At 33.1% G+C, this 14292-nt stretch overlaps 1 protein-coding gene across 2 annotated transcripts; it reads left to right on the plus strand.

Moving 5' to 3' along the window:
- Window positions 1-10000: 10000 nt before the first annotated feature.
- Window positions 10001-13696, plus strand: LOC120084414 (BEL1-like homeodomain protein 7). Of its 2 annotated transcripts, XM_039040189.2 has the most exons (5): window positions 10243-11093; window positions 11332-12095; window positions 12356-12729; window positions 12827-12887; window positions 13009-13696. In XM_039040189.2, exons 2-5 carry the CDS (start codon window positions 11358-11360, stop codon window positions 13468-13470), a joined length of 1635 nt encoding a protein of 544 aa, XP_038896117.1. In that variant the 5' UTR covers window positions 10243-11093; window positions 11332-11357; the 3' UTR covers window positions 13471-13696. The 2 variants fall into 2 exon arrangements, with proteins under 2 accessions (XP_090173476.1, XP_038896117.1); XM_090317350.1 differs by having other exon boundaries at window positions 10001-12095.
- The last annotated feature ends 596 nt before the right edge of the window (window positions 13697-14292 follow it).

Below are 14292 nucleotides of genomic sequence, written 5' to 3' on the forward strand. Positions count from 1 at the left end.
TTTGCAACGATACTTTAGTGAGTCAGAATATGTGCTACCTATAGTCGTTTAGTTATCGTGTTCGGTCAAGATCTTTACTAACAATTTAGTAATTCTTGTAAATGTGACCCGCCATTTTCAAATCTTATAGGACAGTATGAATTTGCCTCCAAAATAGAAGACAATATCCAAAACGAAACTATTAGACCCTATTCATTTTACGGAAGCCAGCCTAGGTTGTTCCGAATCCTATGTTACAACCCTTCATGGGGATAGCCGTCGGTAAACAACTAGCAAAGGCCGCTTAAAGCTAACCAGCAGACACAACATAGGAATCTCACAGTTCAGACTAAAGAAGAAGACCTTAGGATATATTCACACATATCCTTCACCCACTTACTATGAACTACTTCCTCCGTTTACCTTGTTATTGACTCATACAAAACACTTTTCCGTAGGGAGGTCACTCCTAGGGTGATACGAAGCGTCATATGAATCTCACGGAGTAAACTATGTGGAGACGTGGCAGTTGAAATCTATATATTGAATATTTGATTTATGTTTGAACAACTTCCTCTTATTCACCGAAATCTAGATTTAAGCTAAATAATACTTTTCGTAGGGAGGTCACTACCAGGGTGACACGAAGTACCACTTATGTTATTAATTTCCCACTAAAGTTTTCTAATAACTCTATCATATAGAAGTTATTAAACTGCCACTGAAGTGTTCTATTTGGTAGATTTATACATGTTTTTTTCGGCTAATAAAACAACCCTAAGTCTATGTGGTTTTTCCAAGTATAACTCTTATAATTGGATTTTAACCTACGATGTCTAGGTGATAATCCATTTTATTACCTCACATCACTCACGTATGCTCATAAAATCGGTTACCAACACTCAATAATTCGGCCATAATCTCCAGGTAGGAGGTGTTCCGTAAATCGTCAACCTAAGTACCCTCAGCCTTAGACAGGATTATATACTGCTTGAGTTTGTAACCTGGGTTTTATAAGTTTTAACTATTAAAACAGGTGGTCAACCTATGTGAGCATGCAGCTGTTGTTTATGAATTTTAAATGTCTAATCCTATTTTATAACAACTTATAAAACTTTAGACATGCTAAACATCCATAACATACATAAAAGCATTCAATATTTAATATAATACTTATATTAAATACAAGAAACCCTAACATGCATACTATATATTATAACAGATTATAACATACTTTCAATGCATGTAACATGCTTCCTATGGTGGGATTTTTAAATCTAAATGGCATACTGTATGCATATACAATATTTATTTAATTATAATATACATTAAATGCATAAATAATTAAACACAGACTGATATGATTTTAGTTTTGGCATAAACAAGCAAACAGAAGCAAAACTATTACAAACAGCTTTAAAACTATCTTTGAATTGCTCGAACCGCTCCAAACTGAACCCAAGCATCTTGAACCAGACTGGTTAAGTCTGAATCGGACCAACAAATTCTGAACTGGACCAGCCAAAAACATTTTGAGGCTGACCGAATTGGACCTTGAGAAAATCGGTCAAATCGGCTGCTCTCAGTCCAACCTCAAAGTCTTGCTAAGGCCGATCGTGTAGTGTTGAAAGCAATCGTCTAACACCATTACCTTGTGTTGAGAAGTGGTACACGATCACTTAGTGTTTGCCACAGCTAAACGATCGCTTAGCTCTATCGTATAGAACTATACGATCGCTTAACATCATCGCCTAGCATTTCATGTCATCGTTTAGCTCTATCTAGAACATCATCGTGTCATTCAACTTCATGTCGTTCAGTTTAGCTCTATCTAGAACATCATCGTGTCGTTCGCTTAGTGTTTGCCGTAGCTAAACGATCGCTTAACTCTATCTAGAACATCATCGTGTCGTTCAGCATCGTAGCTAAACGATCGTTTAGTTCCATCACATAGAAACTTCAACGCATCGTTTAGCACCGCATCTACACGATCGCTCAGCGCTGCATCTAGACGATCGCTCAGCGCTATCGCATAGCACTTCATCGCATCGCTTAGTGCGCGTTGCAGCTATACGATCGTGTAGTGCCATCGTATAGCAAATCCAACGTATCGTTTAGTTCCCACGCAAATGCTAAATGATCGCGTAGTGCTATCGTTTAGAAATTTGAATGCATAGTTTAGCTCCTGCAGGTACACGACCGTTTAGCGTTCAACATCACAATGACCAGCGCCCATTTCTATACGATCGTCTAGCTTTTCTTCACATCGTGTAATACCTAGAACTAGACGATCGCTTAGCAACTGAACCTCAACAACGATTTTGAGCAGAAGCTGAAAACTGGAATAGCAGCTCGGCCTCCTTCACTTATTTCTTCATTTACATCTTAATTTCAACTCTAATAACTCCAAATAAATTACAGACTTTTGCTAACACATAAAAGCTCATCAAACAAGAGCCAATTACAAATTTAAATGAGAAATTAAAGAGGATTAAAAATGCCAAAGCTCAAAAAATCATATCAGTGTATCAGTTTCATATTTCTCATATAAAACATTCACCAAACCAAAATTAAACCGAATTGAATGCTTATATGATGCTCTGATATCAATTGTAGGAATGTATCAGTAACAATGGAAGCAACAAGGATTATTTAAGCACTTTAATTCATTAATTTTGGCAAAATATAAAGCATGCTCTTGCAAAAAACAAGTGAGTTTCATGACATACCTTTGTAAAACTTCTTCAAAACTTGTTCTCCAGCTGCAATCTTCTCCGAATCTTGTTACCACCTCAAGATCTTCCCCACTATTCTCTTCATGCTCTAGATTAAGTGGTGGGACTCAAATCAAGCTTGAATCAAGGGATTATGGAGAATTACTCACAGCAGCAATCTTGTTGAAAAACCCTTTCTTCAGCACGACTTTTCTCTAAAATTCTCTCTTGATTGCATACCCGAAATTCATTCCAAACTCTTCAATATATTACCGACCATCATGCAAGGGAGAGAGTTGCATGAGTTGCAGTTCATGCTTGACAAGACAATAGTGATGCCTTTTGTGTGAGCAAGTAGGAGATGGATAATGGAAAACCATGTTTTTCCATTTGTGTTTTGCATTTTCCAATTTTCCAATTTTATCTCAAAATCAAAATTTGATATTTTAAAAATCTATTTTGATTTTAAAAACTGAAAAAATAAAATTAATTTTTAAATAAAACTTAATTAATTTAATATCAAATATTAAATTAATTTTTACACACATCCATCTTTATATATTTAAATATAAATTCTCCTATTCCGTTTAATTCTCAAATTAACACGTAATTATATCTCATATAATTACTAATTCCCTTAATTCTAATTTGAACATTTCAAATTAACTTATCACGTTATCCTAGAGTTAGTCCATTTACGAGCTAGTAAGGGGACCTCACGGACCTACAGATCATGGGCTCCAACGGTTCAATATTAATTGGCTAAACTCATTAGACCATATTAATCCTCATTCGTTAACTAATGGGTCACTCCACTAAAGGCCATAGTAGCACTCCCCTCACTGTAGATATATTATGTCCATATGATTTAACCATAATCAGCAAATCGACCTTTCACAGGTTGTTCGTAATAACGGCTGGGTCAAATATTTGTTTTACCCTCGAGATTATGTCTTATTCCTCAAGTTCCTATTGATACTCTAATGAAAAACTAGTTTGTGATCCAATCACTAAACCAAACTCTCTCGGCCCAATGAGAGGGTGGGGCCCCTTGTTCAAGACCTGGATTCAGTACTTGAGGGAACAACCTGTCTCCTACCCCTAAATCGGGTAGGCGCGAACTCCGTCTTGCACCTTATGTCCCCAGCTATCTATCCGGTCTTACCCCTGAAATGGGAGTCTTATTGAGCCGGCATAGTTGAGCCAATCCTCAACTATGCAAATCTAAGAGCAATCCCGAATAAACAGGAGTTCATAGTTAGCTTAGGATTAAGATCGAGTTATCTAGGTCATCTAGATGAAATAGCCAGTCTTATACAGTAAGCAGCGTTATAAAGTAAGAGTGACTTATTTCTTGGTCCGATCTTATGCAAACTCATTGCATAGGACGTCCCCACTCCTAATGTCATAACATGTACGAATTAGGATCACATCGTATGTAGCACTTTACAATTCTTTTTAACAACTATAGAGTAGGTCGCATCCAATAGTCTTACCAGAATAAGGTACCCAACCTTATTCATGTACTATAGATCATTTTGACTATTTACTCGAACCTGGTCCACTCTTATGTCTCCACATAAAGTTCAAGTACTCATATAATAGTCATGGGTCTTAGTTTATTGGATTTAGACTTTCATACAATTTATAAAATCAATAATAAGTTTATTGATTATAGAAAATGTTTATCATTTTACAAACTGCGTGTTTTAGGACATAAAACCCAACATAATTATCGTCATTAAGCTTATTAGCGGAAAGCAAATTAAGAGTAACGCTCGTCGTAATAAAATTGCTGAAACCATACAATTTATTTATATTAGTTATTAAATGCATTACCCAATTACAACCAATCATTTTAGCAAAATTCTAATGTACCCTATGTGACATATATTTTGCAATGATGCTTCAGTGAAGCAGGGTAAAAGCCACCATAAGGTGATCAGTTACCCCTTCACTAAATTGAGACATTCTCAACTAATAATTACGCCAAAATAACTTGTATTCCTATAATTATTAGTTACCATTGTTTGGTTTAGAAATTATTAACTTAACAATTTCTTGTAAGTGTAACCCTTCATTTTAAATTCTAGAGTTGTAAAAATTGATTAGGGCAAAAACTAAAGTAATCCTATCCATTTCTAGAGTTTGAGTAAAAATTCATGCAAACACTATCTGTAAGGGTACAAAAACAAAGGTGTCTCGAGGTCGAGCATGAAAGTTTACTACAAACTAATGAAGGAGACCGAGGGATGTGTTCTCCTACTTACTATAAACACTCTTTCCATTCACCTTGTTATTGACCTATGCAGACACCACTCGTAAGAAGGCACAAGCAAAGGTTCCTTGAGGTCGAGCATAGATCTCACAGTTGAATTTTTAGGCAAAAATGTGAAAGGAAAAATATGAAGTATCATATACCTCATTTTCCTCACACTGAGTGTTTTACCTAGGGTTGATTAACTTAGAAAAATTCGGCTAATAGTTTTTACTAAGTGTTTGTTAACTTTGTCCAATGTAACATTTACTTTGGATAGTTTAATAACGTTGATTTATGTCCATTAAACACTTTAGTAAACATTAATTACTCATTGAATGCTTATAGAAAATTTATCTAATTCACCTTCCAAGTCGATTTCCAGGTAGGGGTGTTCCATTTCCGTCAGCTTAAATAACTCAACCTAGACAAAACCATCTTAAGACAAAGGTCCCTTATAGATAATTTTGTTATAAATTTTATCTTTTATGCAAATCCAAATTATTCCTATTAAACTGAATTGAAAAGATTAAACCTATTTCTAATCTTATTAGAAACTTTATGAACATAGGTTTAATGTGAATTCAATTTTAAACTATTTAAAATCGATTTGACCTATGTTAGCATACAACTTTTTATTATAGATTTTAATTCTAATTTCATCTAACTTAGAACAATTATAAAGATTAAATGAAACAATTAAAACCTAATAATGCATCTAATGACATATTTTAAAAATTATAATAATTATAATTTAATAAAGTGGTGTCATGTATCATGCATTTCATTTTTTATTACGTCACATACATAACGATTATATAATAAGGTAATGAAAAATAAACAACATCCATCCATACATCTAAACTATATATTATCATATTTATAATATAAATGATGCGTGAAAATGTTATTTATGCATGCCATCATCTTTATAACAATTATACAATATGATGCATGAGCATGCTTAATGAATCTTGTAACTTTATAAATAACATTTATATTAAATTATGCATAAATAAATGTTTATCCTATGGTGAAATTTTGCTATATGACATACAATGTGATATATATATATTATATATATTTTTTAAGAAAAATCATACATCACATGTATAATTAAAGCATCATTTGGACCGAGATTGGCTTCCTAAAATATTAATTAAATTAATATAACACCTTATATTAATTCAATTAATGCAAAATACAACAAAAAAACCTTAATTATTACAAATAATAATTTAAAAAAACAAAGAAAACTGCTACTTGAACCGCTGGGAAGCTCGAACCACCAGTCTGAATCGGTCCTCATGCACAATGCCTCACATTCGGAGCGTAACAACGTTTGGTTGCAGCATTGTTATGCTGGCTTTTTGCTTATCGTAGCGTAGCACTACACTACCCTGCAACATTGCGATGCTCTGCGCAACATAATAATGCTACGACTGAAGCATAGCGACACTACTCTTTCGGCCTTATAGCATAAGGCGAGCATAATTACGCTCTAGACTTACACTTCAAGGCAGTAAACTTGCTTTGCTCGCCTGATTATCCAAAAAAAAACTCCATTCTTGCTCCGTTTTCAACCAAATCAAAGTCGAAACTTGATCATAAGCGACCCGGACATGAATTACATACTCGATAGCAATTAAATTACGCTAAAAAACAATGGACCCTTACATACCGAATCAAAATTAAACGGCAGAATTCTACAAAGTCAGTCCCCAAAACATCCAAGCGTGTAAAATCCCATTCAACATTCATCGATGCAGAATCAAAACCCACCATAACTCTTATTAGATTTTGAAAAAGAAAATTGAGACTCAATCATGCTCTGATACAAAGTGAAAGGAGAAGGTGATTACCCGTAGTGGAAGGATCATGCCCCAATTTTAATTTTACACTTCTAATTAAATAGAGGACAGAAACTCAGATATAACATTCTAATTAAGCATGCATGTTACTAAATATTGAGACGAAATAAGGAATGAAGGCAATTTACCCTTGAAGATAAAAAATCTTCACGAATTCTCTCCAATCCATGAGAGTTCAAACCCTTCTCCCGGTCTTCCCCATTATTCTCAAGGTTGAGAATTGCTATGAGTTTGTGGGTTTCAATAGACTAATTTTGGATGAGAGAGAGATTTGATTTTTTAGAGCAAAAAATCGTAGATAGACTTTTTTTTTTTCTTTTCTTTTCACAGGCCTTCAAGAATGTAGGGAGAAGAAGAGGAAAATATCTTTCTATACAGCTAGGCTAAAATTATTGTTTTGCGCTTGTAGTTACATCTAACTTCTTAAATACCACTGATCCCTCTAATGAACAATTAGTTATAGCCCAACTATAACTGAACCCCTCTCAGGCCAGGAGAGTGTGTGGCGCCACATTGTTCAAGCCTCAGAATCAACCCTTAAGGGGTCGTTTGGTTGGGAGGTTTTCTACATGGAATTGCCATAGGTATCCAATTCTCATGTTTGTTTCACAGTTTTCACCTCTTTACCTAGGAATACGCTATTCTCATGCATTCTCATTTCCCACATATTAGGGTTTTCTATTCCCTTCCAAAACTATGGTTTTCTCTTTTCCTCTCTCTATCTGTTTTTCATTTTACATATAATTTCACTTTGAATATAGTTAACTAATTAATTAATTAATTAATATTAATTTAATAAAAATGAATATCAATAATGATATATTAAAATATTTACTTGACTTATTTTTATAATAAAAATTTATTAAATGAATGGAATTATTTTTTAACATAAATTATTAATTTATTAACAAATAATATCTTAAATATATTTAATTAGTAAATTAGGATTAGTTAAATTTAGTTAGTATTAAATTTCATTTTCAATGATAATAATTTATTACTTTATTGTTTTTTTAATAATCAAGTAATTTATGGAGATTAATTTTAATTTGATCATTCATTATGAACATATAATCATCCTAATTATTTATAAGAAGTTAATTATTTATTGTGATTATTTTTTTATTACTCCATTCATTATTAACATATCATATTTATAAAATATCTTTTAGTATTCGTTATTAATATATCATATTTTTATCTCATTTTCTTCATCTTTTATATAATATATTGTCCATTTAAATATATTTTCTTATATTATTCAATTAAAAGTAAAATTACTAATGCTGAGCTTAATTAATAATAAAAATGATTAAGTATTAGATTATAATTAGTATTACATTCATTAAATGCATTAACTGATTAATTTTAATTAAATATTTATAGTTATAATTAAAATACTGACTATTTATAATTATAATTATAATCTTCAAATGTTTATAATAAAATTATTATTCGTTCATAATTAATTTTTTTTTATCGATATATTAAATATTATTTATTCTTTAAATTGTTAATCTATATGCTTAATTTTATAAATTAAACACAAACACAATTTTTGTTCACAAAATTCTGATAGCATTCTCATGCACAACAAAACACAGTCATTTTTTATTCCAAACATCCTCCCAGATATCTTATTCCCAAACATTCTTTATTCCCATCTAGAAATCCTTAAACCAAACGACCCCTAAGGGAGCAATTTATCTACTTGCCCTAACAGTGGGGATTGAGTAAATTCCTTCCTGTGTAATTGCGTTCCCAGTTTTCCAATCAGACGAATCTCCAAAATGGTAGGTATATTGAGTCGACGAAACTGGTCACTCTCACCCATGCAAATCAAATGATCGCCTTCATAGGCAGGAGTTCATAACTCAACCAGGATTCAGGTCGAGTCCCCTATGGTCATCCTTGTGAAATGTAAGTCTCTTCTAGCAACGGTGTTATATGGAGAGACTATTCATTTCGTGGTCCCGTCTTATACAAACTCTTTGTAAGAATATAACTCACATGTCTTCACGTGAATGATCAGATCAGATCATTTGTAGTCCTTTACAACAATTGTAACAACTACAAAACGAGTTGTATTCGTAGTGTCACCAGAATTAGGTACTCGGCCTTATTCATCTATTACAGACTGTTTAGGTTATCATTTAAATGTGATCCACCTGTATGTCTCCACATACATGTATAAGTTACAGAAGATAACCTTAGATCTTAGTTTATTGGTTTTTATAGGCTAATGCAACTAAATGTCAAACAAAATACTTCTTATTTTATTAGATAAATAAAAATGTTTGTACAATATAATTACAAACTATAAAACTACGAGATTTAGGGCATCAATCCCAACAGCAACATCTTGAGATGCTTTGTAGCTCGAAGAGTCTTGGGAAATAATGTATAGAGAGAACAAAAAAGAAAGATTGAAGCTTTAAGTGATGATGAAGAATTGAGATGAAGAAAACTCATTTTTATAGTAGTACAAGTTGAGAGTTACAAAAAATTCTAAAACTATTAAAATTTCAGTTTTGAATTAAATTAAAGGTAAGAAAATAAGTAGGAGAATTTGTTTTATATTTTAACCTTTGCGTTTCTAGTATACTTATTAGTTAATAATTAATTAATTATGTAGTTTATTGATAACTAATAATTAATTATTTATATTCTATTTATACTCAATCTTAATTGCATCTTTTGTAATTAAGTAAATTAGGGAAGGGCAAAAGTGTCCAAAAAAAGTTCTTCTAAGATTCTCACTTTCTAATATATTATAAGATTTGTTTGGATTGCATTTTCAAATGTTTAATTTAAAAATAAGTTATTTTAAAAAAAAAAAAGTTTGGCAATCAATATAGTTTATGAAAAGTATTTTCAACATTTTTTTGTCAAAAATGTTTAATAAAAATGATTTTTGTAAAATAATATATTTTTTTCTCATACGGATCCAACATATTTGAAATAATTGTTTAAATTAGAATTCAATTTTTAAATCGATTATCAAATACTTATTTGAAAACATAAAATGCCATTTTATTTGGAATCATTTGTTTTTAAATTTCTGGATTCAAATTTTCTCCAAAAACAAGTCTTTAAATATCGATTTATTTTTTTTATAAATTATGAAATTAGATGTTTTTTTAGTGATGAAACTCCCCAGGCTCGCCAACTTCTCTAGTGTCGTCAACCAACTTCTTTAGTTCTTACTCCTTCTTGCTGACAAGCCGACGGACCATCCATCAAAATTATAGACGGCAACGAAAATTGGTATGGTTTTAAGACAAGATTGAACTCAAAATTAAACCTACCAAAAATTCCAACTGTCGGCTGTTGCTACAAATTTCATTCAATCCAAGATTATATTCAAAACCCACTTCAAATTCCAAATTATATATATATATATATATATAACAGGAAATTTACCAACATCCATATTCCATATGCATATGGAGCTTCTTCAATGGATTTGTTTCCAAGATCTGCCTTCTCTTGAAATCGACCCTCCAACCATCGATCTCAAATTCTTAACCATCAGTAGAAGAAACCCCAACAAATTTTTCAAAACGTTATTGAAAATCCCCATTTATCATATTTGATTAGATTCATTTCCCCTGTTATTCTCTTAACCAGAAAGAGAGAGAAAAACAGAGAAGGGTTGGTGTCAAATTTATGCTTCAAAAGAAGGGTTAAGTAATGGGTTTTAGGTCTATCAACTGGTGGTTAAGCTTTGAAAGAATCCTTTTAAGCAACCAACCACCATTTCCACCACTACCCATTTTCTTCATCTTCTTATTCATCTTCTTCTTGTTCTTGTTCTTCCTTTTGTTTTAAGACTTTTTATTTTGTAGCTTTTTTCACACGTGAGAAGAAGGCATTGAATGATTGGGATTGACGATGACTTTTTCTCTTACTTTTAATCCATAAAAAATATTTTAAAGTTGTTGGTGCTGTGTTTCTCGTTATTATATACCTCTTTTCTTTAATGTCTTTTTAATAATTTATTGCTTTTTTGTCGAGTTGGTGTTGGAGTCGTTGTTCCAATTATGAGGAAGAGAGGAGAAGAAAAGAAAACAAAACTGTGGTTCTTTTTTATTTGGGCGTTTTGTAATTATTGATTTCATTGTTTATTTAATGGTGTTTCCTGAATCTCTTGGGATTAGTGTTTGTCTCCATTTTGGGAATTTGGGTCTTTCTTATTTCTTAACATACTTTTGATTTCTTCTGCTTTCGAGGTTGCCTCCCACTACACAATCGAATCATTGGGGTTTCAGGGTAATGATAAGTTTCTTCTTTTGTTCTTTTTAGCAGTTTTTGTTCTATAACTTTGATTCTTTGATTGGGATTCTTCAAATAATAAGTGGGATTTTGTTTGATTCTTTTGTTTGGGAACTCTATGATTCTCTTGCCTCTTTTGTTATTTCATCAGATTTATCCTTTTTGTTTTGATCACTCTGTTTGATTAGACTATGTGATTTTGGAAGATTAAGAACTGTTTGTGTCTTGTTCTCAGCGGCTAAAACTTTTGAGGGTTCTCAGATGACATATTTTCCTGGTTTAAGTAATCAAAGAGACTCCATGTTAGGTGATCAGAAACTTGGTTCTTCTTGCCAAGAACAGCCTCTTTGTTCTGGGAATTTGATGATGTTCATGAACCAAGACCCTTCTTGTAGAGATTATTCAGAGATTTTTTCTGGGGTTTCTTCTAACTATGTTGAAACTGTGGGAGATAATAGAAGTAATAGTGAAATGGCTTTCATTCCACCAGTTGTGGGAATTTTAGATGATTCAAATTTCCAGTGTCAAGGTGTTTCACTTAGTCTTTCCACACACACACCCTCTGTTGTTTCTATGTCTTCATTTCCTCACCAATATCAGAACCCTGCTATGCTTTCTTCATTCATCAATACACCTCCTTCGATCTTCGAGAAGAGGCCAAATTTGAAACCTGATGCGAAAAATGGCATGTATATAGCGGTGGGTTCTGGATATTCGGTGTTGAATTCGGTATACATTGAAGCTGCACAGCAGTTGCTTGACGAAATGGTTAGCATCCAGGAAGCTTTGAAAGAGCTGAAGTCTAAGAAACTCAAAGCTTCCAATGGTTTGGGTGTTGATTCCTGTAGAGAAAATGATGGGGGATCTAATGATCTGACTGGGGAGATGTGTTGTAATGTGAAGGAGTCGTCAGTTGCCAATCCGTCGGGTGATCTATCGCCTACCGAACGTCAGGACTTGAAGAACAAAAACTCAAAGCTTTTGTCCTTGTTGGGTGAGGTAAGCCAACAGCTTCTTGATGTGTTCTAGCATCAGTTTTTGTGTTTCTCTCTCTCAATTTGTTTATGTTTGTTGGATGCTCATTCCTGTTGTTCCTATAAAAACATGCTGACATGTAGAAATTTCTATTATTCTTCCATCTGCTGTTGAGGATTGTTTTTCCTGTACGAGTTGTTTGGTGTGTTTCAATTTACAGATGCTAAAGAATATATTCAACTAGTTTCTTAAATGGATCGATATCTATGTCAAACATTTTGCAGGTGGATCGAAGATACAAGCAATATTACCAACAGCTGCAATATTTGGCGTCGTCTTTTGACATGGTAGCAGGCCGAGGGGCTGCAGAGTTCTACACTGCACTCGCACACCAAACTATTTCATGCCACTTTCGCCGCTTGCGAGATGCTATCAATGCACAGATTGAGGTCACCAGGAGAACCTTGGGGGAGCAAGATGCTTTACATTCTGGTCAAGAGGGCATTCCCCGTCTTCGCTTTGTCGACCAACACCTCAGGCAACAGAGAGCCCTTCAGCAGCTTGGTGTCACGCCACATAGTTGGAGGCCTCAACGAGGGCTTCCTGAAAGCTCTGTGTCGATTCTTCGCGCTTGGTTGTTTGAACACTTCCTCCATCCGTATGCCTTCTAAACTACTAGTACATATTCTCAACATTTGGATTAGCTATGTTTACCAATGCCTTAATGTTCCATTTTTTCTTTGCTACTTCCATAGATATCCCAAGGATTCAGAGAAACTTAAGCTAGCAAGACAAACTGGCCTGACCAGAAACCAAGTAATGTCGTTAATCCTCAACCGTAAACTTCATTTTTCACCCTCTAAACTCAAACGTCTGCTTGCAAATTTGAACGAAATTCGTGTATATATTCATATTAGTCTTGTTTCGTTTCGTTTAGGTTGCAAACTGGTTTATAAATGCGCGTGTTCGACTATGGAAACCAATGGTAGAGGAGATGTACAAAGAAGAATTCGGAGACTCCAACATTGATATCAAATCCTCACCAGAAAATGCATCCAAAGCTTCATGGAACAATTCGCTATTCTCCGAAGATAGGGGAGAAGGCGAGTTGCACGACAGCACAAAATCTGCAGCAAATAACAGTGAACGAGTCCTCTACCGCCCGTGTGCTACCGACGACATGATCAACTCGAGTAACTTCTCAGTGGGTGGAGGTGATGTTTCACTTGCACTGGAGTTGAAGCATTGTGAAGGTGATGAATTTGGGATGTTTGGGAGTAACAATAGAATGGTTGGTTCTGTGGAGCTTGAGGCACAAGATTTTCCATGTTTGGAACCAGAAAGGCATCATCAATGCAGGCTCACAAGTTCAAATATGTTGCATGATTTTGTAGTTTAAAACTTTGATAATCTTCATGGAAGAAGATAAAATTTTAATATACATGTATATATAAGGGCATTTGGAGCCAACTTGTACGTTTAAAGGTATAGATTTGGTTGGGAAATTGTGGATAGAATTGCAAATAAGTGTAATTTGTTTGGATTTTTCCAAATAAGGAAGGGGTTGTAATGTAACACTTTAATCCAACTTTTTATACTAATAGAAAGTAATTGTAATTTTTGAATTCTTATTTTACTAACCATAATGTTTAGTTGTCTACTCTTATCTGGTTAATATAAACATGGACTAAAATGGTTACTATTGAAATACTAAGTAGACTAAAATAGTCATTTTGTAAGGTAAATAAAAGTTAGATGTACCAAAATAAACCAAAATCAAGGTGATAGATTATTGAACGTCTAACTTATAATTTGAGAACTTGTGTTGTCGAGTTATGCTCAAGTTATGCAACGAGAGATTAATTTAGATTTAGATTAAAAAAAATCAATTTTGACCTCAAAATTTGTCAAATTATATTAGTTTTAATCATAAACTTCCAATTTCATCAAATGACATCTCGAACTTGACAAATGTTGCAATCTTAATCGTAAACTTCAAAAGATATTACAATTTTAACATTCTAATAATTTCTCATTCCAAATATCATTAAAAAAGACTTATCATTTATGCATTCAATGAATTATAAAAACATATGTAGGATATGAAATTGATAAAATTTTAGAAAAAATGACAACAGAACTTTTTTCTGGTTGAAATTTATGAATTTTGATAAAATTATTTAATGGTTGGTTTATACATTGATTAAACTTATTTTTAAGT

This window comes from Benincasa hispida, chromosome 9, assembly GCF_027475165.1.
Source record: "Benincasa hispida cultivar pf3 chromosome 9, pf3_genome.v1.1, whole genome shotgun sequence".
NCBI lineage: Eukaryota > Viridiplantae > Streptophyta > Magnoliopsida > Cucurbitales > Cucurbitaceae > Benincasa > Benincasa hispida.